Genomic DNA, 25,550 nt, shown 5'->3' on the forward strand with positions numbered 1-25,550 from the left:
TTGTATTTGCATTTTTGTGTGTGTCCCTGTAGCAGATTTTCCCTCATTTTCTTCTGTAAAAACTGTAGTCCACAGAACAGTAAGTCAGAGAAAATCTAACAAGCTTTTGGCTTGACATAAACACAAGTTTTTTGTTTTTTTCAGGGCACTAAAGCACAGTATTTAGCTGCTAAAGCATTGAAGAAACAGTCTTGGAGGTTTCATACCAAATACATGATGTGGTTTCAAAGGCACGAGGAGCCCAAGACAATAACTGATGAATTTGAGCAGGTTTGTGTAATTTATTTTCTTGTTCAGAGTATCTGATAAGTATGTCCAGTATACCACTGTACTTGAGCCAAACAGAACGTAGAGAAGAACTACTGATGTTTTACTGCTACTCACTGCTCTGGCTATTGTATAGATAGCCATATGCTTTCATTCTGGTTAAAATGAAAAGAAAACAAAATTAAGATAAAACTGTATGAAGTTAATAAACCTTTTTTAAGTTATATTGCACATTTGTGTGATGGTTAAAACTGAAGGTGCGCAAATAGAAAAAATTGACTCTAAAAATCAGAGGTCATCATTTTTAATTTACAGTTTTCAGAGTTCGTTAGAGACCAGTTTTCAGTTTGTTAGAGACCCCCCCCCCCCCCCCCAACCATATATTTTTTGAATGCACATGACCTGTAGAACAAAAAAAGTGCTTCTGATTTCTTTATTGTACATCATAGGACACAGAGCCTCAAGTATTTACTTAGTGGGTTATAGCTACCCTCAGGTGTTGACACTGGCGCACCCAATGCAGGAAGTTTACTCCCCTATATAACCCTTCCTCCTCCCAGGAGTACCTCCGTTTTTTTGCCAGTGTCTAAAGGTGTTGGCACGAGTGAAGATGTGCTCTGAGGAGCTCAAGGAGGGGATCCATGCTGGATTTAAAAAGCCTCCACAACTGGATCCATCCCGCCACTGCGGCTCCAGGATGGTACCCGGGCCTCGCATAGAAGAACGCGTACCTAGATGATCTATTGTTAATAGACCAGTCAGTACTGTGCTTAAAACAAAGCCTATGCATTACAACCAGTTACCTGGAAAGTCTCGGTTGGATCCTCAACTTAAAGAAGTCTTCCTTAAAACCAGTAAGAAGTCTGGATTATTTAGGCCTGATCATAGATACAGCCCAGAAAAGGATGGTCTTGCCTTCAGCAAAGATCGGCTCCATACGAGAGCTGGTACGAATGGCCACGTCAAAAGCAAATTCTTCAATTCGCCTTTGCGTGAGGTTGTTAGGAAAGATGCTAGATTCATTCAAAGCAATTCCCTATGCCCAGTTCCATTCAAGACTGTTGCAAAACAGTATCCTGTCTGCTTGGAACAAGACAATCCAAGCTTTGGATTGGCCAATGCGGCTGTCCCCAAGAGTCTGCAGAAAGGGAAATCCTTCAGACCAATTATCTAGAAAGTAGTAACGACAGATGCCAGCCTCTCCGGCTGGGGAGCGGTACTAGAAAAGATGACTGTCCAGGAACAGTGGTCAAAACTCAAGAGAGCCCTGCCCATCAACATCCTAGAGATTCGGGCAGTGTGCCTGACTCTGAAAACCTGGACTTCCAGGTTAAAGAATTGTCCTGTCAGGATCCAATCTGGCAACGCCATGGCTGTGCCATATATCAATCACCAAGGGGGCACCAAAAGTCTCTCAGCTCAGAGAAAGGGGAACCATATTCTAACTTGGACAGAAAAGAATGTCCCATGCCTATCAGTAGTTTTCATTCCGGGAGAAGAAAATTGGCAGGCGGACTATCTAAGTTGCCAACAGTTATTCCCAGGGGAATGGTCTCTTTACCTCAATGTTATTCGGGCTGTTTGCCAAAGATGGGGGGACTCCGGACATCTTCTAGCATCCAGATTCAACATGAAGTTAGTCAACTTTGTGTCCAGAACAAGGGATCCACTCGCATGCAGAATAGATGCACTGGTAACCCGTGGGATCAGTTTTCACTGATCTATGCTTTTCCCCCCAATTCAGTTGCTGCCTCGACTTCTTTGCAGGATCAAGCTGGAAAGAAAGCTGGTGATTCTGGTAGCACCAGCATGGCCCAGAAGGTCATGGTATGCAGGGATCGTAAACATGGCAGTGAAGGGTCCTTGGCCTCCCCCACTAAGACCAGACCTGCTCTCGCAGAGGCCAATATTCCATCCTACATTTTACGAATGCTAAATTTAATGGCTTGGCTATTGAAACCCACATTCTGAAGAAACGTGGGCATTCCAGGTCAGTTATTTCAACTTTAATCACTGCAAGGAAACCAGTTTCCAAAGCTATATATTATAGCGTTTGGAAAACTTATGTTTCCTGTTGTGAATCCAAGGATTGGCACCCTCAGAAATATAGGCAGAATCCTTGCCTTTCTACTATTGGGCGTAGAGATGAAGTTGGCCCTAAGTACCATTTAAGGGCCAAGTATCAGCCTTATCAGTTTTATTTCAAAGACCGCTTGCTACGCATTCTTTAGTCTGGGGTTTTATGCAAGGGGTGATGCGGATTAATCCGTCAGTTAAATCTCCTTTAATCCCTTGGGACTTGAATTTAGTTTTGTCAGTGTTAGAAAAACAGCCATTTGAACCATTACAGCATATTCCCTTAGTCCTTCTGACTAGGAAGCTGATATTTTTGGTTGCTGTATCCTCAGCAAGGAGGGTTTCAGAATTGGCTGCTCGCTCTTGTAAAGAGCCATATTTGATTATTCATGAAGACAGAGTGGTGTTACGCCCTCGTCCAGGCTTTTTGGCAAAATTGCAAAGCAGTGAAAATCTATTTAAAGAACACTGCTCAGATTCGTAAGACTGATGTCTTATTTATTCTGCCAGAGGGTCCTAAGAAAGGACAGGCAGCGTCAAAATCCACTGTTGCTAAGTGGATTCGCAAGTTATAATTCAAACTTATGATTTACAGGGTAAGATTCCACCTTTTCAAGTTAAAGAGCACATTACCAGAGCGGTTATAGCTTCTTGGGCAGTGCGTCACCAGGCCTCCTTTGCTCATATCTGCAAGGCCACAACTTGGTCTTCGGTCCATACATTCACAAAATTTTGTCAAGTGGATGTGAGAAGGAATGAGGATATCGCCTTCAGGCGCAGTGTGCTGCAGGCAGCAGTATAAGTCCTCAAGGTCTGGGGGTGCCCTACAGGTTGTCTCCCTCCCCTCAAATAGCATTGCTATGGGACATCCCACTAAGTAAATACTCGAGGCTCTGTGTCCTATGATGTACGATAAAGAAAATAGGGTTTTTTTAAACCGCATACCTGTAAAATCCTTTTCTTGGAGTACATCATAGGACACAGAGCTTCTGCCCCTCTGTTTTATGGGGTGAAAGTATATTGCTTGGCTACTAAAACTGAGGTACTCCTGGAAGGAGGAGGGTTTATATAGGGGAGTCAACTTCCTGTATTGAGTGTGCCAGTGTCAAGACCTAAAGGTAACTATAACCCACTAAGTAAATACTTGAGGCTCTGTGTCCTATGATGTACTCCAAGAAAAGGATTTTACAGGTAAGTGGTTTTAAAAATCCTATGTTTCTTAAGCCCTGCATTAGTTGCTCAAATGTTTATCAAATTGCGATTTCTCATTAAACATTCACTAAAATCTTTATTAGTGGACACAAACCCAACATAACTTACAAAATTCTTGCTAATTTCCTACTAAGGCCTCATTCACATGAGAGGTACTAAAGTGGATGGGGATGCACAGGTGTGTTCTGTGCATCCCCATGCATGTTAATTAAGATGTAGCTCCCATCCAAAGCCACAGCTCCCAATCTAACATTCAAATGCAGACATTAACCCTGACCCACACAGATGTCAAATTGGGAACAAGTAGCTATGTTTGTGCAGTTGCTACATACCAATTTACATCAATGGGACTGCCTGCACAGGGATGCACGGAGCACCTGTGCATCCCTGTGTAGGTAAACACTGCTTCCCAAGGTTGTACACTGTTGTATGCCCTGTGCGAATGAGGCCTGACTGTTTTTTTTTGTTTGTTTTTTTATTCTATTTCATACTTTTTATTGGGGGGGGGGGGGTCTTTTGTGAGATATCCAAGCTCTAAACAGATCCCTGATGTCTTTTTTTGAGACTGAGAAAGAGACTGAAGACCTAGAGTTCTCATTTGGTTATGACTAAGCGCTGATTCAGCGTGAAACACATCAGGCTTTTATCCTGCTTTACCCCTGTTGTGGAAATGATGCGCTTCGCCTATAAGCAAATAATTCCACTGCACTAATAACCACAGTTACAGCGCTTTCATATAATCCGGGAATGCGTGCTTGCATGAAACCAAGTAACATAGACCCAAAGGCTGGTATCACGTTGGGAAGTAAGTATATCGTCCTAGTGACCTAGGATGGCCCATTTTAATTATAGGGCTAAAAAAGGATAACAAAGAGGTGGTGGCTTTACAATCGGCCAATCAGACACTTGTATACCTTCAAAAAGGACTAGTTAGACACTTGTGTACACTCAAAAAGATATTCGGTAGTGCCGTATGCAATTGTTTGTGTGCAGAGCAACATGTGCTGTTTCCTGCTGAAATGCACATGCAGGCATCCAAGACGATGCACCTAGCATTGTGCTGGGTGCAAACATTACACAACACGATGCAAACATTGCTCTGATCAAGACCGTGTGGCTATCCCCTCCATGTACTATTGGCTCAGGCCGTACTCCACGAAGCTCAGCGAGCCATGTTTTGTACGATTATACTATTGTTCCCGTGTGTGGGTCTGTTTGCTGGGAGTGTAGATGCAGTTGCCGTGAGGTGGCTACGAGGAGGTTTCCACAACCAACGGTCTTTCACCGGAGTCTGTATGTGGGGGCACCCTCACATGAGCGTATTGCAGCAAAACTGACACTGAGAGACATCGGACAATATACATTAATAAAAATTTCCACAACACCCCACTATGTGACGTCCAGTCTGTGAGTTAATAAAGTCCTGGAAGAGTGCAGCTGTTTTGCTTTGTGGTTTTCCTCATTTGCTTTTCTCTGCAGCCACGTGAATTGAAGCCTCTGTATAGAGGCTCCTATTCATTCACAAGCTGAGACATAGTAAACATAGTTTACAGATTTGGTGCAGTGGGGAGGAGAGGAATAAGAGTGTGGGAGGGGGGTGCATTTTAACTGACTGCAATGAGGCAGGTAGAAAAAAAGTCAAGAGAACCAGTGGAGGGGTTACATGTTTAGGTGAATAGAGGTGATCTGCCACTAATCACAGCTATTGGTTTGTTTAGCAGAGTCTGCAGAACAGTTTTGCTATACGCTCATGGTCACTGTAGTGCGGTTATAGTAAAAGGGGGAATATCAGGTCTGTACGGCGTATGAATCTGGCCAGCTGGAATCTGTTCTGTAGGTCCATATGTCGTATGGACATGGACACGAGGGGGTTAAACCAAATCCCATTCCTGTCAAGACATATCAATGTACTTGGGTTCTCTTCCGCTGTATAGCAGGGCATGGGAGAAGTGATTCTAGAAACTGGCATGGAGGCTGTGAGGTGCCAAGCTTTTAAGCACTTAAAGCATAATTCCACTTTTGTTGAGAAAAAAAAACCATTCCCCTCTTAGCAGGGCTCAAGTCCTGCGGGAACTCACGGGAACGGAGTTCCTGTACTTTTTCCACAACAGGAACTCAGTTCCCATTAGCAGCCATTGAAGTATGTGAGCTGTGTGGCAGGTGCTACATCAGCAGCCACCGACACAGCCCGCAACAGTAAGTGCCGCACACCTGACCATTCAGGCATTGCCAGTAGGGGGCCCCATGACAGCTTCCTCTTCGATCTACCTGTCAATCACAGCTAGCTGATGGGTAGATCAGGTCCCTGCTGCTAAGAGATTGTATTTAGTCAGACCTCTCGTGATGCCCTCCTCCCCGCCGGCCCCTCCTGATTTTCGGTCTCCTCATCCCCTCCCCCCCCCCCCAGTCTCCTGCATACTTGCTCTGTGTGTCCCGCTGAATCCCCCCCCCCCCCCATCTTCAGTGCCATATGATGAGAGAACCCAGAGGAGGAGCACAGCTATTCTGCTCACAGGACATGCAGGGAGAGAGGTGAGCTGAGGGAGGAACATCAGTTTGGGGTGGTAAGCTGAGCACAATACCTGGCAAAGTTTAATGCCAGGAGGGAAGTTTATGTGGAAATATGTGAAGGGTTGGAAAAGCAGCGAGTGTGTGTTGGAGCCCCTGCAGAGTTTGCAGCCCCCAAGCTAACATACATCTCCTAAGCAGGAACACATCACTATCTCCCCAAGCATTCTGTCCAGATAATGTGCAGTTCATTAATGACCTTTCCGTTTAACCCTGTGTTATCCAAACTCTGTTCAATGAAAAGTGTAAACTCACCACATAAACACTCTATATACAAAATCCAATTCCCCAATAAAGATCAGAACATGATGTTCACAATTGCATGGAAGCACAATTGAATGAATGCTGATTATTCAGAGAATTACCGTATTTATGTTTATTGAGGATTGTTTTTTTTTTTTGTTTTTTTTATGTACTAACAGTTAAGCTTCATACACACAATACGGAAATTGGATGAAAAATACCACTTTTGAAGTGTTTGTGCATATGAGCGTATTGTTTTTTTTTTTTGTTTTTTTTTGTGGGGGAGTGGATCTTGGGTGGGAGTTCCCACACTTTTTTCCCCAGGACTTGACCCCTGCCTCTTAGGTGATCAATGTACATTGAAAGGATTATAACAAACTTTGTTGCAGATTCCTACCTTTTTTTATTCTGAAGAAATACATGTGCGTTTCTCTGTGCCTCTGTTCTGAGTAGGTCTAATGGAAGTGGTTTCACAATTAACTGTCAGGTGTGGAGCTACAGGGCACTAATGAGGAAATCTGCTGGGCCTGCATCCCTTTAGACAGGTTCCTATTGAAAGTATCTCTCAATAAATGACTTTTGTTGCAAAGGATGCATTTGTCTTGTATCTTAGGCAGACTTATGGGAAAATTGGTGAGCCAATCGCACAAGCAGGAAATGTTTCTGGGGAGTAGTCCGAACACACTCTGTGCACAGAGAACACAGAAAAAAATCACAAAATGATTAGTTTCGCAATAATATGGGCTATATTATTTATTTATTGTATTTCCCCCCCATGAAAGTGGAGTTACCCTTTAAAAGTAAACGCATGTAAGTATTGTTGGAAAAATAAATCCGACACTTTTGACAAAACTTAAATCTGAAAAAATAAATAACTACGGTATATAAAAAAATAAATCCTTTAGTCACTTATCCCAAAGTATGTCAATGTTCTGGATGACCTTTGTGTTTTATGGGTCAACAACCATGATGATATTGGGTTTATTAATGATCACTAACCTCTGCACAAACCCAACGTAGCCTAGGGTCTTAATATCTTAAAAGTGCTGCGTTAAAGAGCAGCTAAAATAAGAAAACTCGAAAATTGGCACAAGGGACCTAATTTAGTAGGATGTGTCTCTTGTGCTGATATCTCTTCTTTTGAGATCTCCTCTGTCCATACCTCCCCCCACCCCCTTCACCATAATTTTCTGGTTTGGCAAGGTTAATACAACTTTGGGGCTGTCACAGGCTTTTATCAAGAGTCAGACTATGCTCGCATTTTCTTCCCTACTCCATTTATAGAAGCCATTACTACAACCATGTGTGAAGTGGGCAGACCTGTCAATCATCCTCTTGTCCTTCCCTTCTTAGCTCTTGTTTCATTCATAGAGGCTGTAGTATGGCTTCCTATGAAGGGAGCAGCTGGGAAGAATGGGGAAGGCATAGCCTGGCTCTCTAGAAAGCCTATGACAGGCCCTTCATTGTTTTAACTACCCTGCTGCATAAGAAGATTACGACTGCAGTCAGGACTTCTGCATCTTGGTCTGTAAGTGTCTCTGTGGGGGGACATACACTGTACTGTTGACATTACTGGGTCAGTCCTCTGTAAGCAGCCTTCAGGATCCATCTTTTTTTGGCCCAAGCATCGTACAGTGATACAGGAGAGGCATTTTGCGAAACTTGTAAGCCATCACCTGCAATGTCACTTTTTTGTTTTAGTTTTGGAGCTCCTCTTTTACGTCTTCAGGCCTGGCCACAGCTGCCTGGCAGCCTTGTTGGAGGGCTTTGTTTCCCAGGTGGAGCATGCCTGTGCCTAGTCTCTCAGGATGATTTTGAGGATTCGTCTCAAGCAGCTGGTGCGGCCTCCGCTAATAATGGTTGGGGTCAGATTCAAGGTCTGCTTCTTAAGGCAGTGATACTGAACAGGCCACCTCAACCTTTCTCCGAGAGTGTGAGGTGGTCTCTGCGCTGATTAAAATGTATCTATGGTCAACATTTAAAATTATGTTAATTTTACATTGTGTTGTATCTCCATTATAACTAGTTTATTCCTGTTAATCAGGATGATTAACATTTCTAAACCTACTTTGTGAAGATCCCTACTCATTTACTATTTGAATTCTGTGACGCACATTTACTATGTCCTATGAGTAGGCACTGGTATGTTACAGAATTCACAGAGCTTGCCTTATGAAGGAGAGGGTACTGCAAGGAGTACAGTAATCACAGCTTACAAGGTATATGTAGCTTTAAAAAAAGAAAAATGGAAGGTAAACTGCAGAGGAGAAGCTGCAAACTATGTAGAGAATCCAGGTAGTTGTGGAAAGAGATGGCCAGGAAGTTGGCAGCACTACTATAGAACTCCTTTAAATCTGTGGGAAGCTTTTGAAATCACAGAATTCACTGCTGTAGCATCCATAATGCACAAGACTAATGGCTCTGCAAACGTTTTTCTGTGCCACTCCTATGTTACTCGTGAAAACAATCATCTATGCCAGTGATGGCGAACCTTGGCACCCCAGATGTTTTGGAACTACATTTCCCATGATGCTCCTGGGAAATGTAGTTCCAAAACATCTGGAGCGCCAAGGTTCGCCATCACTGATCTATGCTGTTTACTTTGCCACAGGGTTTTAGTGACTTACCCCTTTGAGGAGAAACTTAATAAAAGGGGGGCATCTCTACCTGTTTTAGATCTTCTGGTCTCCTGTTTAAAAACTACTAGGGTATTCTGGTGGTAGATCCTCCTTCCTTTTAAAGAGCCTTTAGATAGGAAGGCACAGGCAGTCGATAGTTTAATGTGCATGGTCACAGGATCATTAATCCATCCAACGGTAGTATCGGCATTGGTTTCACAAACCCAGCAGAGTGGGCAAATCTCCTAGAAGAGGAATGAGGCTCACAAGTTTGGGTACTTGAAAAAGCAGCTTAAAGTTCTGGAATGTTTGCAGTGGTATATTGGGTTCCATATCCTTGGCGTCTAGGTCGGTCGCCATCTTCAAATATGGCCTTCCACAGGTACTATGGCTTAAATGTTGGTCGGCTGACAAAGCATTCAAGAGTCAAAATGTTAGTGGTAGATAGGTGCCGGAGATGGATTTTCACAGATTAGGCAGCCGTTACTTATTTCATGTACTTGCCAACTCATTACAGCAGCAGGGATCTCCCAGGAGAGGACATTCACCTGAGTTGAAAAATTCAAATGCTTAATCTACAAGCTGGGGTCTGCAGGCATGGACCATAAGGTTTGTTCTTGGATAGAAAACTGGCTACAGGTGTGTCCAAAGGGTGGTGATAAATAACCTATACTCAGGATGGTCTAGAGTGGTTAGTGGAGTACCTCAAGTCTCTGTCCTGGGACCAATTCTGTTTAATTTATTTATAAATGATATAGAGGAGGGGATAAATGGCTCTATCTCAGTGTTTGCTGACGAAACAAAAATATGTAGGGCATGGCGAGTGTTGAGGGAGTTTGGTTTTGGTCCTCGTTTTATTAATTGGTTGAAAATAATGTATAATGGACCAAGTGCAAGAATAAGGGTCAACAATGATTATTCGGGTAAGATACTACTGGAAAGAGGGACTAGACAGGGGTGTCCACTATCCCCCCCCCCCCCCTTATATTTGAATTGGCCATGGAGCCACTAGCTATAGCAATTAGATCAAACCCAGATATGAAAGGATTTGTGAGAGGTTCAAGAGAAGAGAAAATTTCATTATATGCAGACGATGTGCTCCTCTTCCTGGGAGACATGGGCAACTCCCTTAGGATGGGAATGGGCATTGTCTGGGAATTTGGAAGACTCTCGGGCCTGGTAATAAACTGGGAGAAGTCGGCACTTATGCCAATTGACCCCATAGAGAACCAATTAACTCCAGAGATACTTCAATTGGAAGTTGTGAAGAAACTGAAATACCTAGAAATATATGTAACAAGAGACCCCAATGAATTTAAAAGTAATAATCTAACACCTCTCCTTGCCAGATTTAAAAAGAAATCTGATATCTGGCAGCGTTTTTCACTATCAGTGGCGGGGAGATGTAATCTCGTTAAAATGCTGTGGATGCCACAATTACTATATCTGTTACATAAGACACCAGTATGGATAGATAAGAAGGGTTAAATGCCCTATTTAGAGACCTGATTTGGAAAGGAGGGAAGGCCAGAATAAGTCTTCAGACATTACAACTACCAACAATGGAGGGGGAATGGCGGTACCACATCCTCAAAGTTTTTTCCTGACGGCACAATTGCAACACCTATGGGGTAGTGAAGAACTAGGGGAAGGGAGTTTAATGGTAATGGGAGCGTTCCATAGGACCCTGGTTGAGGTATTGGAGGCAAATTATTTTGCCTATAGAAATCCCACGGTAAAATTAGTTATTAAGGTTTGGAAAGCTCTGAAGTTGTTAAATGGTCAAGGAGGATTGACAGAATTTTCCCCATTGTGGAACAGGAATCTCCAGGAAATGGTCGCAATGGGAAAGGTCCAAAAGTGGGAAATTAAAGGGATAGATAAAGTGATCAATCTATATGAGGGTAGTACTTTTAAAAACCTTCGCTGCCCTAAGAGCAGAATTTGAAATTCCCAATCAATATTTGCAAATTCGGCATGCCCTGAATGCACAGTTTGGTAATCAGGGACCAGAATGGAACAAATCCCCAGTTCTTCAAAAGTTATTTAAGGCCAAGAAGAGGGGATTTGTTTCAGAAATATATCCACATATCTATAAAGGAGTGTTAACAGGGGCAGAAAGTCTTAAAAGTAGGGGAAATAGGAGGTTGATGTAGGAGAAATTACAGAAGAGCAGTGGAGTAAGGTATTAGAGAGGGGACCTATGGTATTGGTTTCACCAGCGCAGAAAATTTCAGTGCTGATACATAGAGTATACTACACCCCCAAGAGACTGTTTCAGTTTGGACGGAGAACAGGCGCTAATTGCCCCAGATGTGAGGAAACGGGGGATTTACTGCATATGGTGTGGAGGTGTCCAAAATTATTTCCTTATTGGATAGGGGTGATTGACACTATAAATAAAACCTATGGAATTAAGTTAGTAATGGAACTTAGGTTATGCTTATTAGGACTAGGAGAAGGAAATGGGGGTATGCTAAGACCATTTCAACTAGTGTTGAGTTTCCTTTTTCAAGCTAGAAAAATGATAATTCAAAGATGGCAAGCTGGGACGCCCCCCACTGTATAAGAATGGATTAGTACAGTAACGGAAACCGTTTGGAAGGAAAAAGTAGTATATACACAGAGAGGGAATTATAGGGAATTTGAGAAAATGTGGAAACCGTGGATGGAGAAACTGGGTTACCCTCTATGAGATGTGAAGAAAAAGGGATTTCCCTAGAATAAATGGTGTGATTCGACATCTAAAGAATATAAAAAAATTAGAAGTGAGAGTACTGGATTTAGAGGAAAGTGGAAATGGAGAAAAAGTAAAAGAAAATGTACAGTGGTGTGAAAAAGTGTTTGCCCCCTTCCTCATTTCCTGTTCCTTTGCATGTTTGTCACACTTAAGTGTTTCGGAACATCAAACCAATTTAAACAATAGTCAAGGACAACACAAGTAAACACAAAATGCAATTTGTAAATGAAGATGTTTATTATTAAAGGTGAAAAAAAATCCAAACCATCATGGCCCTGTGTGAAAAAGTGATTGCCCCCTAAACCTAATAACTGGTTGGGCCACTCTTAGCAGCAACAACTGCAACCAAGCGTTTGCGATAACGTGCAATGAGGCTTTTACAGCGTCCTGGAGGAATTTTGGCCCACTCATCTTTGCAGAATTGTCCTAATTCAGTTACATTAGAGGGTTTTCGAGCATGAACGGCCTTTTTAAGGTCATACCACAACATCTCAATAGGATTCAGGTCAGGACTTTGGCTAGGCCACTCCAAAGTCTTCATTTTGTTTTTCTTCAGCCATTCGGTGGTGGACTTGCTGGTGTGTTTAGGATCATTGTCCTGCTGCAGAACCCAAGTTCGTTTCAGCTTGAGTACACGAACAGATGGTCGGACATTCTCCTTCAGGATCTCTTGGTAGACAGCAGAATTCATAGTTCCTTTTATCACGGCAAGTCTTCCAGGTCCTGAAGCAGCAAAACGGCCCCAGACCATCACACTACCACCACCATATTTTACTGTTGGTATAATGTTCTTTTTATGAAATGCAGTGTTCCTTCTACGCCAGATATACTTGGACACACACCTTCCAAAGAGTTCCACTTTTGTCTCATCGGTCCACAGAATGTTGTTCCAAAAGTCTTGGGGATCATCAAGATGTGTTGTGGAGAAATTGAGACGAGCTTTGATGTTCTTTTTGCTCAGCAGTGGTTTTCTCCTTGGAACTCTGCCATGCAGGCCATTTTTGCCCAGTCTTTTCCTGATGGTGGAGGCATGAACGCTGACCTTAACTGAGGCAAGTGAGGCCTGCAGTTCCTTGGACGTTGTTGTGGGGTCTTTTGTGACCTCTTGGATGAGTCGTCTCTGTGCTCTTGGGGTAATTTTGGGTGGCCGGCCACTCCTGGGAAGGTTCACCACTGTTCCATGTCTTCGCCATTTGTGGATAATTGCTCTCACTGTGGTTCGCTGGATTCCCAAAGCTTAGGAAATGGCTTTATAACCCTTTCCAGACTGATAGATCTCAATTACTTTCTTTCTGAATTGTTCCTGAATTTCTTTGGGTCTCGGCATGATGTGTAGCTTTTAAGGATCTTCTGGTGGACCTTACTGTGTCAAGCAGCTCCTATTTAAGTGATGCCTTGATTGTGAACAGGTGTGGCAATAATCAGGCCTGGGTGTGGCTAGAGAAATTGAACTCAGGTGTGGACAACCACAGTTATAGTATGTTTTAACAAGGGGGGCAATCACTTTTTCACACAGGGCCATGATGGTTTGGATTTTTTTTCACCTTTAATAATAAACACCTTCATTTACAAATTGCATTTTGTGTTTACTTGTGTTGTCCTTGACTATTGTTTAAATTGGTTTGATGTTCCGAAACACTTAAGTGTGACAAACATGCAAAGGAACAGGAAATGAGGAAGGGGGCAAACACTTTTTCACACCACTGTATGTATATATAGATTGGCGGAATAATGATGTTGTGTTTATTTATTGATTTTGTATTTGATGTGAAAAATGGAATAAAGAACATTTAATAAAAAAAAAAAATGTAGGGCAATAAGAACACAACAGGATATAGAAACTTTACAAGAGGGCATGAATAAATTAATGGAGTGGGCTACTGCATGGCAAATGAAGTTTAACATTGAAAAATATAAGATAATGCATTTGGGGGTAAAAATATAAACACAAGTTACTCATTAGAGGGAGAACCCCTAGGGGATTCCAGGATGGAGAATGATCTAGGGGCTCCTAGTAGAAGACAGACTGAGCAATCGCATGCAGTGTCAAGCTGCAACTAACAGCCGGGAGAGCAGCCCATCTAATAGAGGAGGTGAGGGGAGTGCAGATAGGCCTAGACAGTTGGTGGTTATAGGGGATTCTATAATCAGAAGGACTGATAGAATAATTTGTCGCCAGGATTGCCTCAACCGAATAGTTTGCGGTCTCCCTGGTGCTAGGGTTCGGCATGTGGTGGACCGGGTGGATACATTACTGGGAGGGGCTGGGTATGACCCAGCAGTCTTGGTCCAAGTTGGAACCAATGACCGTATACATGGAAGGTGGAGGCTCTTTAAGAATCAATTTAGAGAACTAGGCTGCAAGTTGAAAGGAAGGACCTCCAAGGTGATATTCTCTGAAATATTGCCTGTGCCATGCGCAACACAGGAAAGGCAGGGGGTGATTAGAGAGCTGAATGCATGGCTAAAGACCTGGTGTAGGGAAGAGGGATTTGGGTTTCTAGAGCACTGGGCTGACTTTTCATTGGGGTGCAACCTATATGCTAACGATGGTTTGCACTTGAATGGAAGGGGGTCTGCTGTGCTGGGGGAGAGGTTTATGGGAAGGCTGGAGGAGTATTTAAACTGGGTTTGAGGGGGGAGGGTGAACCAGAATTACATTGGGCAGACAGGTCAGTTAGGGGTCCGACATTAATGGAGGGTGGAATGGGGGTAGATGGGGGGTGGGATATGGCAGGTGACAAGAAATTTCCCATGTTGCAAACAGCCATTGAAAACTATAGGGCAATTTGTACTACCAGAGCAAAATGTAATAATGCATTAAAGTGTTTGTACACCAATGCCAGAAGTCTGCCAAGCAAAATAGGTGAGTTGGAAGCTGTGGTGCATGAGGAGAGCTATGATGTAATCGGTATTGCTGAAACTTGGCTTCAATCCTCACATGACTGGGCTATTAATATTCCTGGGATGTGCGGGGCCTGGGAGATCCGACCAAAAGAAAAGTGGTCTTGTCAGCTTTAGAGGGTAAAGGACCCGGATTATTATGCCTCCAGGAGACTCACTTAACGGGTGATACGATTCGGTGTCTACAAGGTCGGAAATTCCAGACCCAGTTCCATTCCATATTCTCAACCTATGCAAGAGGGGTTAGCATCCTTGTTGATAGGGCGGTTCGGTTCTCTTGCTATAATAGCTGTATAGATGTAGAGGGTAGGTACATTTTTTTATATTGTCAAATTGAAAATAATCCCTACGTGATAGCCAATATATATGTCCCTCCTCCATCTAAATTGGAGATTTTATACGAGCTATTAGCCTTTGTAATAGATAAACCTGATATCCCGGTGATAGCAGTAGGGGACTTTAATGAAGTCTTGGATAAATCCTTGGACAGGTTCCCAACTGGAAGTACATCAACGGTGAAAGATGAAACGAGATTAGCTCGTTTCCTACTTGAAGCTGGCCTATGCGACGCATGGCGCACTCGGTACCCGGGGGAGCGACAATATTCTTGTTACTCCGCAACTTTCTCTACATTATCAAGACTTGATATGGCTCTGGTGAATAGCAGTGCGATGTTACGAGTGGACGAGGTAGAATATGGCCCGAGAGGAGTCTCGGACCATTCCCCGCTAATATTGACACTTTGTTTGGGTAAGAAACAATATTTTGGCCAATGGAAAATGGACCCCGTATGGTTGGAACTAATGAAGGATACGGATCGGGTGACAACCATGTTAAAAGAGTTCATTAATGTTAATATGGGCACAGCATCAGTGGGGGTCATTTGGGACTCGTTAAAGGCCTTTTTAAGAGGTCTTTTTATTCAACAAATCGCTAGAAGCAGGGCCGAGATGAAAAAACAGGAAGAGGAAGCCACCAAGGCGGTATTAGAGACAGACAGTATATTACAAATCCGAATTCTATTACACAGAAGGCTTGGCTGGATAAACAGCAAGAATTTAAGACTATTAGGCATAAGATGGACAATGGACGTATACTGCAGAAACAAACAAATTTTGGGGAGGGAGAGAGAGTGGGGCGAATGTTGTCATTTCTGGTTAAAGTAAATACGGCCCCCTCAGCGATAATATCAATTAGAACCCTAGAGGGAGAGATTACTTCTGAACCATCCATTATCAATAACACATTTTATCATTATTATAGCTCACTATATAAATTCCAAGGGGGGAGTGAAGGGGGAGCTATGGCGGCCTTTCTGGGGAATCTGAATATGCCAACAGTAATAGCAGAAGACTTAGCAGTATTGGAGGCCCCAATTACTATCGAGGAACTTCAAAGAGGGGTGGCAGAGATGCCTAATTTAAAAGCACCAGGACCCGATGGCTTACCAATCGAGGTCTATAAGAGATATGGGGAGGTCCTGCTGCCACAATTATTGGAGACACTGAAGCAGTCCTTGCAGTGTGGAGCCTTGCCTTCCTCGATGTTGGAAGCCACGATAGTGGTTATCCCTAAAGAGGATAAGGATCCTATGGACCCGGCCTCATATCGCCCGATCTCGCTTTTGGGATCAGATGTTAAAATATTAGCAAAGGTGCTCGCAACACGCCTAAAAAGAATTGTCCATAAGCTCATTCACCCCGATCAATCGGGGTTTATCCCGAATAGATCTACTAGTATTAATATCCGTAGACTGTTTCTGAATGCCCAGATTCCGGTAGACAATGGAAGCTCCAGAGCAGTTTTGACTCTGGATGCAGCCAAAGCATTCGACAGCCTCGAATGGGAATATCTATTTAAAGTGCTTATCAGATTTGGGTTTGGACCAAACTTTCTTAAATGGATAAAATTGCTCTATACAGACCCAAGAGCGAAAATTAAAATTAATAATGAGCTCTCTGAGACTCTCCTATTGGAACGAGGCAGGGGTGCCCCCTTTCCCCCTTATTGTTTGTTTTGGCGGTGGAGCCATTAGCCATCGCTATTAGGGCTAGCCCTGATATACAGGGATTTAGGAGAGGACTTGTAGAGGAAAAAAGTGCACTATTTGCCGATGATATTCTGCTTTTCCTGGGGGACGCTCAAGCCTCATTGAAAGTGGCAATGAAGATGATCAGAGAATTTGGTCTCATATCAGGATTAACCATTAATTGGGATAAATCCGCTCTGTTGCCACTGGAACGGGGGTTTGTTTGCGCTCCCCAGGATATTCTGAATTTGAAACAGGTTGAGAAGTTTAAATACTTAGGGTTATGGATTACTAGGGACGTAAATTCTTATCTGGAAGATAATTTATCTCCTCTCCTAGTAAAACTAAAACAAAAGGCCGATTATTTGGAGTCGCCTCCCCCTCTCAATGGCGGGCCGCTGCAATTTGGTTAAAATGGTATGGCTCCCTCAAATTCTGTACTTCCTTCATAACTCACCATTCTGGATTGGGGAAGGATGGTTTAAGAAAATAGAATCCTTATTTAGACTTCTTATATGGAAAAAGGGTCCATCGAGGATTAGCTTACGGACTTTGCAGCTGCCGTTGGAAGAAGGGGGGTTGGCGATCCCATATCCTAGACTCTATTACTTAGCGGCTCAGCTGCAGCATTTAGCTGGAGCAATAGCAATAAATGAAGCTAATCCCTGCCACAAGCTGTTAATGCTAGGATGTCCGCACAATATGCTTGTGGAGGCGTTAGAGGCAAATTCATTTAATATGCATTGCCCAACAACTATTCAGGTTACTAAACTCTGGAAAACAGTTAAGGCCCTACTGGGATATCAGAAGATATCCGTGTTGGCTCCCTTATGGGATAATAGAAACTTAGATGAGCTATTTAAAGTTGAAAGATGTAAGGAATGGGAAACTCAAGGGATACATAAGCTAGCGCAAATTGTCCAGGGTTCAGCTATTAGGTCATTTGCTGACCTAAAATCTGAATTCTCTTTATCAAACCGTTCATTTTACAAATATCTCCAGGTTAGACACGCAATTCAGGCCCAATTTAGATCGCAGGAGATACAGTTGATCCAGATCCCGGTGATATCTCAAATCATGTCTCGAGATACGCTCAAAGGCTTGATTACATTCATATATACTAGGTTGGGGGATAAATTGTTAGATCGAAGCGGTATGATTAAAAGTAAAAAGAAATGGGAGAGGGACGTGGGACCAATGTCTGTACCCGACTGGGAGTGGATAATGGAACAGGGAACCAAGGTTTCTATTTCTCCGGCACAGAAAGCCTCCCAACTTTTCTTCTTTCACCGGGTATATCATACACCTAGGAAAATGTTTAAAATGGGGTGGAGAGACAATGATCAGTGTCCTAGATGTGGTCGGGTGGGAGACTTCATCCATATGTTCTGGAGGTGCCCGAAGCTTTTTAGATACTGGACACGGGTAATAGAGCATGTGAATGAGATCTTTAGCTTGACACTGGATGTAACAGTGAGGACCTGCTTGTTGGCTATACCGGAGGGATATAAAATCCCTAAAAACTTATTTACACCAGTTACTAGATGCCTTTTTCAGGCAAGGAGGCTGATTGCTCAAAATTGGCAGTCACATTCTAGCCCATTACCTGAAACATGGCTGACGAATATAAGGAAGATAATTAGTAATGAAAGGGTTTTTTACACTAAACAGGGTAATAGTAAAAAGTTTGAAAGGATATGGAGCTATGGATTGATGAAATTAGGGATCCCTTTATAGGTAGTCGAGAAAAATCGTATGTCTCGCAGTTTGTATATTGCTCTTTTTCTTTTTTTTCTCCACCATGTTGTTTAGTGTGTTTTGTTTTTTTTCTATATGCGATAAGGGGTGGGGGTGGGTTTGAGAGGAGGGGGGGTGGGGTAGGGGAAAAGCGGGTAGATTAAAACACCTAGGTGTAGAACAAGAGAAATAACCATGTGGTTAGACTAAGAAGAGCTGTAGGCAGAGAGACTCGATATTTTGGCTGTTTACTTGTAAATCAATTTTATTGAATAGAACACATTTGAATAAATAAGCCACAATGATGTGTAATGTGGGAGGAGACATAGATGAACCTAAAAGTGAATCGAGTCTCCCAAATAAACTCACTGAGGTGGCAAAAAAAAAAAAAATATATATTCCTGGTTATGCACTCTTTCGGAGAGACAGGGTAAAAGGGAAAGGTGGCGGGGTCTGTCTCTATGTGAGAAGTGATCTCAAAGCAAGTGTGAAAGAGGATCTGGTGGATGGAGAGTGTGATGAGTCTGAAGCATTATGGGTGGAACTGCATTTAGATGGGTGTAGTTCAAAGTTAATCTTTGGAGTTTGTTATAGACCACCCAATGTTAATGAGGAGGTGGAGACTCAGCTCCTTGCACAGATGGAAAGGGCTGCAAGGGCTGGGACAGTGATAATAATGGGGGATTTTAACTACCCAGAAATTGACTGGAGTAATGGCACTGCTGGGACAGTTAAAGGGCAAAAAATGATAAACCTATTACATGACAATTTTATGGTCCAGTTTATTGAGGCCCCAACTAGGAATGAAGCTCTGTTGGACCTGGTAATCTCAAACCATGCAGAGCTTATTACTAATGTCCAGATAAAGGAACACCTGGGTAGCAGTGATCATAACATGATTTCCTTTGATGTTAGCGCTAAACAAGAAATACATACGGGTAAGATAAAAACACTTAAAGAGGAGCTGCACCTAAAAAAAAAAAATATTAAAAGCCAGCAGCTACTAATATTGCAGCTGCTGACTTTTAATAAAATCACACTTACCTGTCCCAGGTTCCAGCGATGTCGGCGGCAGATGACGAGCGATCGCTCGTCTCGCTGCTGCCACCGCCGCCATCCTCTGTCAGGGAATCGGGAAGTTAAGCATGACGGCTTCACTGCCCGGTTCCCTACTGCGCATGCGCGAGTCGCGCTGCGCGTCTCTTATGGTCCCCCGCTGTGTCTCTGGGAACTGTGTGTTTCCCAGAACACAACGGGGGGGGGGCGGAGCGTCTGCGGGGGTCTGCGGCGGTCTGGCCGGAAGTGGGTGCAGTTACCTGGATTATCCAGGTAACTGCACCCCCCTCCCCCCTGAAAGGTGCCGATTGTGGCACCGGAGGGGGGGAGGGATAAGATTAGCGGAACTTCCCCTTTAGGGTGAAGAACCGCTTTAACTTCAAGAGAGCAAATTTTCCAAGGATAAGGGCTGCTCTCCAGGACATAGACTGGGAGAGAATATTTGCTTCAATGGGCACAGAACAGAAATGGGAATTCTTGAAAGACTGTTTGGGACCTCACTGCAAAGTATATTCCCATGGGCAATAAGTTTAAAAGGCTAAAAACAAAACCTATGTGGCTCACAGCCAAAGTTAAAAAAGCTATAAACTATAAGAGAAGAGCTTTTAAAAAATATAAAAATGAAGGATCACTAGTGACATTTAAACAGATTGCAAAAGATAGTAGGACAAACCCCCAAAAATTCTTCAAATATATTAATAGTAAAAAGGTCAAGTCTGAGCATGTAGGCCCTTTACAAAATCTGGAGTGGGTGACTGGGGACAAAGAGAAGGCTAATTTATTAAATACTTTCTTCAGCTCTGTGTACACAAAAGAGCATGGGGAGCGCATGTCCATAATGGGGGTGTCCCAAATGATCCACAATGGCTCAAAAGTGATATGGTCCAGAAATATTTAGACAGAATAAAGGTGGATAAAGCACCTGGCCCTGATGGCATCCACCCACGGATCCTAAAAGAATTGAGCTCTGTAATTTCAGAGCCATTGTATCTAATTTTTAGGGACTCATTAATGATGGGAATAGTCCCACTGGATTGGCGCAGGGCGAACGTGGTGCCTATATTTAAAAAGGGATCAAAGTCTTTACCAAGTAACTATAGACCTGTTAGCTTAACTTCTATAGCTGGGAAGATACTGGAGCGTTTAATAAAAGACCACATGGACGAGTTCTTGCTGAACAAAAACACTTTAAGCAACAGACAACATGGATTCATGAAAGACAGAAGTTGTCAGACAAATCTGATTTCTTTTTATGAGGAGGTAAGTAAAACCTTGGACAGAGGGGTGGCGGTGGATGTGGTATACTTGGATTTTGCAAAAGCGTTCGATACAGTTCCCCACACACGGCTCATGTGTAAGGTAAAGTCTACAGGTTTGGAAATATCAGTTTGTAAATGGATAGAAAATTGGCTAAAAGACAGAATTCAGAGAGTAGTGATTAATGATTCTTACTCTGAATGGTCTAAGGTTATCAGTGGTGTACCCCAAGGTTCAGTGCTGGGACCCTTACTTTTTAACATCTTTATAAATATTGGGTCTTGGATCAAAAGTAACATTTCTGTCTTTGCAGATGACACCGATATGCAGTGGAATAACGTCCTTACAGGATGTCTCCAATTTACAAGCCAACCTCAATACACTGTCTAATTGGGCGACTATGTGGCAGATGAGGTTTAATGTTGATAAATGTAAAGTTATCCACTTGGGGGCTAAGAATGTGCATGCATCATACATGCTAGGGGGAGTACAACTGGGGGGATCCATAGTGGAGAAGGATATGGGGGTTTTGGTAGATCATAAGCTCAATAATGGCATGCAATGCCAAGCTGCTGTTTCCAAAGCGAGCAAAGTCTTTTCTTGTATTAAGAGAGGTATGGACTCCAGAGAGAGAGATATCATTTTGCCCCTGTTCAAATCATTATTACGACCTCACCTGGAATATGCAGTTCAGTTTTGGGCACCAGTTCTCAAAAAGGATATCGGGGAACTGGAGAAAGTGCAGAGAAGGGCAACCAAACTGATAAGAGGCATGAAGGAACTCTGCTATGAGGAAAGATTAGAGGAACTGAATTTATTCACTCTTGAGAAGAGGAGAATAAGGGGGGATATAATCAACATGTTCAAATATATTAGGGGTCCATATAGTGAACTTGGTGTTGAGTTGTTCTCTGTACGGTCAACCCAGAGGACAAGGGGGCACTCTTTACGTCTAGAGGAAAAGAGATTTCAGCTTCAAGTACGGAAAGGTTTCCTCACAGTTAGAGCTGTGAAAATGTGGAATAGACTCCCGCCAGAGGTGGTTCTGGCCAGCTCAGTAGATTGCTTTAAGAAAGGCCTGGATACTTTCCTGAATGTACATAATATAACTGGGTACTAACAGGTAAAGTTGATCCAGGGAAAATCCGATCGCCTCTTGGGGAATCAGGAAGGAATTTTTTTCCCCTGCTGTAGCAAATTGGAGCATGCTCTGCTGGGGGGGGGGGGGGGGTTTTCGCCTTCCTCTGGATCAATTGTGGGCATAAAATTGGGTATTTGGATTGTACGATTATTTTTTATTTTATTTATTTGTTTTTAAGGTTGAACTGGATAGACTTGTGTCTTTTTTCAACCTGACTAACTATGTAATATTAGCATGAATTAAAAAGGGAATTTACTCCTAAAATAAAAGGATAATTCTCCCATTTAAAAACTATAAAACTCTGGTTCAGCTGGCCGCATCTGGAGTATTCCGTCAAGTTCTGGTCATCAATCCGCAGAAAGGATGTGCTGGAGAGAGTCCAGAGAAGGGCAACTAAATTAATATGGGCACTGGAGGACCTCAATTATTAGGCACAACTACAAGCACTAAAATTATTCTCCTTGGAGAAGAGACGTTTGAGAGGAGGTATGATAGCGATATACACATATCTCAATGGTGATCCCAGCGTAAGTATGAAACTCTTCAGTCCCAGGGAGTGTATGAAAGACACGGGGTCACACGATTAGAATGGAAATGAAGCAGTTTAACCTTAAGCTGCATTTCACTGCATTTTCACTGTCATGGCAGTAACTTTCACAGTCGTTGGTGTTTGCAGAAAGTATGGATGGTTTTAAAAGACTCTCTGAAGTCTATCTTAGAGAAAGCAATATATGGAGAGATTGGAAATTATTTTTCTACACACACACACGCACACACACACACACCTACACCGGTTGAACTGTTGTCTTCATTCAACCTTGCCAACTATGTAATAGGTCAGAGAGTGCCAATGACAAAAACCTTAGGAGTCCAAAGTCTTTATTTTTCAATTGGCTAAAACCAGGAAAAGGTTATCTCACACATTTTGGAGGCCACACTATCCCGCTTCATCAGGGATGGAGGAACAGTTTAAAACAATACACGTAAGGCATTATGCACACTGGACATTTTTGCAGCTGCTCTTTTTGGCTTTAGGCGTTGTTTTCTGCAGCCAATAAACTCCCCAGCATGCTATTCTGTGTGTCCATGCACACATATGCTGTTATCAGCAGTTTTTGGCAGGGGCGTTTTCTAGCTGGAAAAAAAACGCAGAACTAGTGGGTTTTGAGAAGAGTTTTTCAGCTGTAAAAACGCTCTAACTCTGAAGACAGCTAAAAACGTGTTTTTGCGCTATGAGCTTTTATGGGAATATAGTTTTGCATTAAAAAAAACTCTGAAAAACTCACTCCACAGCTAACACTACTGTCTTTTTTTTTTACGCCCAGTGTGCATCAGGCTTAAAAATTATGATAAAGAAGAATTTCTACTAAAAATACATGTGTAAAATAAACAGATATATGTCCATTAAGGAAAAAAACACATATTCAAAACCAGTGCACAATACAGCTTGACTAAATAAGAATATTTCAAGCTAAACCCAAACTGATTAAAGTGTATTTATACACAAGTGTGATGGTCAATGAAAGATGTTGCTGGCCTCTTTGTGATTGTTCTTTGACATCTTTCGTCTTCTCCTAAAGATCACAGTGTAACAAAACTTAAAGTGCAAATTCACTTTTAGGCCTCATTCTCAAGAGGCGGATCCGCTTCCATGGAGTCCGCCAGCTCATTGGGAAATCTCTGTTGATCTCCGCTGAGCAGGTGGATGACAGGTCCCTCTCTGCTCACTGAGTGGGGAGGGGCTTGTCGAGCGCCGCTGATTTGTATAGAAAGATTGGATGAAAACGGACAGCATGTCCGTTTTCATCAGATCTCAACGGATCCAAACGTAGGGCCATCCGCCTGCTTTTGGCAGATCGCACCGGGTCGGATTTCAGCAGACCTGTCACCACTGACATCCGTCACTCCATAGACTAGTATGAAGCGCCCGTTCAGGTCCACCTCAAAACTGACAGGCAGACCTGAACGGTCCGACAGTGTGAAAGGGGCCTTACAGAAAAATCTAAGGTGAACTTGCACAGGTCTCCCCCCTCAGTCCCACTGAGTTTTCTGTAAAGGTGAACTTACCTTTTAACCACTTAAGGACCGAGACTTTTTCAGATGTGGTGTTTACAAGTTAAGTAGTTTTTCTCTTTCGTTCACTGACTGACACAGCTCCATTATTCTTGACCATAGGGTTGTTACGCCACCTTCAGGAGAGGACTAGTTATACATGTGAAACAAAAACAGAACTTTATAGTTCCGCCCAGGGGGCAGTCCCTTCAGTAACACCTCAGCCTGCTTCCTGCAGCTTCAATTTTTTTCTGCCTAGTAAAGGGGATGGACCAAGGAACCCTGCGGGACCGTCTGCCCTGGGATTTTTTTGGCGAAGTTTGCCTTTTGCGCAATATTTTTGGATCCTGTGATCTACTATCAACAGCCGGCTGGGTGACGGGCTGGATACCCTTATCCTTGTAGTCTCCCCAGCCTGGCCATCGAGCGTGTGCAGACCATAGCTACGTGCTGCGTCGGCCACGACATGCTCCAGAGGCGGCTGGTGAGCGCAATGCTCCAGGGGACACATATGTCCGGGCTACTGATGTCTGTGTCACAGTGTGCCGTGGCCAGCAGCCACCCTGTACTCTTTGGGAGTGGGACTGTGATGGGATGTCCCCAGCTCGTCGGGATGGTAAGTACAGCTCTCCCTGCCTCGGCGGGGTTAAGCAGCTGGACATTCCCTGGGAGGTCGATTCGGAGGTCCCTCTCTTCTCTCCCTGTCTTCCCTCCCCCCCCCCGTGGGGGATGCTGCATTATGGGCTGCTGAGCGGTGTGTGTGCTTATAGTCAGGGGTTCCCCAGGGGGCTCTCACCTGGATGGGGGGCTGCGCTGGGTGGCTGTGTCTGGACATCTGCATATGCTGATCGCCATAGCGCTGTTCTGCCGCCATTTTCACTGTCCTTTCCCTGTGTGCAGTTGTTTGTCGGCCAAGTATGGTCAGGAGCCATTTTTCTGTAGTTTGGCGGCCATTTTCCCTGTGATTATGTCCCTCACACTGGGCGGCCAGCGGACATTTTGTTGTAGCCCCGCACGGTTTTTATGCTCAGCGCTGGTCCCTGCTGCTCAGAACAGTGCGGCTTCTCACTCGGGACACCTGGGAGCTGACACAGGCACTTGAAGCTGAACGGCGCAGTGGTGAGTCCTGTGGTGGGGGGGCACCTCAGTCTGCAGCAGCTAGGAGGGTGGGACTGTGCACCTGTCCTAAGTCCCCAAGGGTGGCATACAGGGTGGGTCAGCATGGCTTCAGATTCTGGTGTTTCTTCCCCTGAACTCCCGGCAATTGCAACCGACTCGGCTGCAAACAGTGCAGTGCCTTTGGACGCGCTGTTGGCGGTCCTTGATACGTTCGTTGCCCTTGATAGAGGCGGTGAGCAGGCACAAAGGTGGTAAAAAGCGGCCCCTGCCCCTGTCCTTCAGGGAGAGCTCTGACGCAGACTCATGCCCCACTGAGACTGGTGTCGTTTCAGATGATGCTGACCAGGACCGATCGGACAGTGAGGATGAGTCCCCGTCTGGGTCAACGCAAGACAAAGCGCTAGTTGGAGCATTTATCACAACTGTGCGTGATACCCTGAAAATCCAGGATACAGCAAATCCTCCCGCTGAAGTAGCGGTCCCTTTTGGGTCCCGTAAGCCAGCCCGTGCACCTAAGTTGTTTCCTAATCT

General features: G+C 43.7%; 1 protein-coding gene across 1 annotated transcript in view; it reads left to right on the forward strand.

Moving 5' to 3' along the window:
• CNOT3 (CCR4-NOT transcription complex subunit 3) overlaps window positions 1–25,550 on the forward strand; it is a 292,476-nt gene that overhangs the window by 241,338 nt on the left and 25,588 nt on the right. The window contains exon 10 of the mRNA XM_077457069.1: window positions 145–270. Within this exon, the coding sequence (XP_077313195.1) occupies window positions 145–270 (126 nt within the window). The remainder of the gene's footprint in view (window positions 1–144; window positions 271–25,550) is intronic.

The sequence above is a fragment of the Lithobates pipiens genome, unplaced genomic scaffold (genome assembly GCF_037356315.1).
Source record: "Lithobates pipiens isolate NorthernLeopardFrog02 unplaced genomic scaffold, aLitPip1_a1.2 Scaffold_27, whole genome shotgun sequence".
Classification (NCBI taxonomy): Eukaryota; Metazoa; Chordata; class Amphibia; order Anura; family Ranidae; genus Lithobates; species Lithobates pipiens.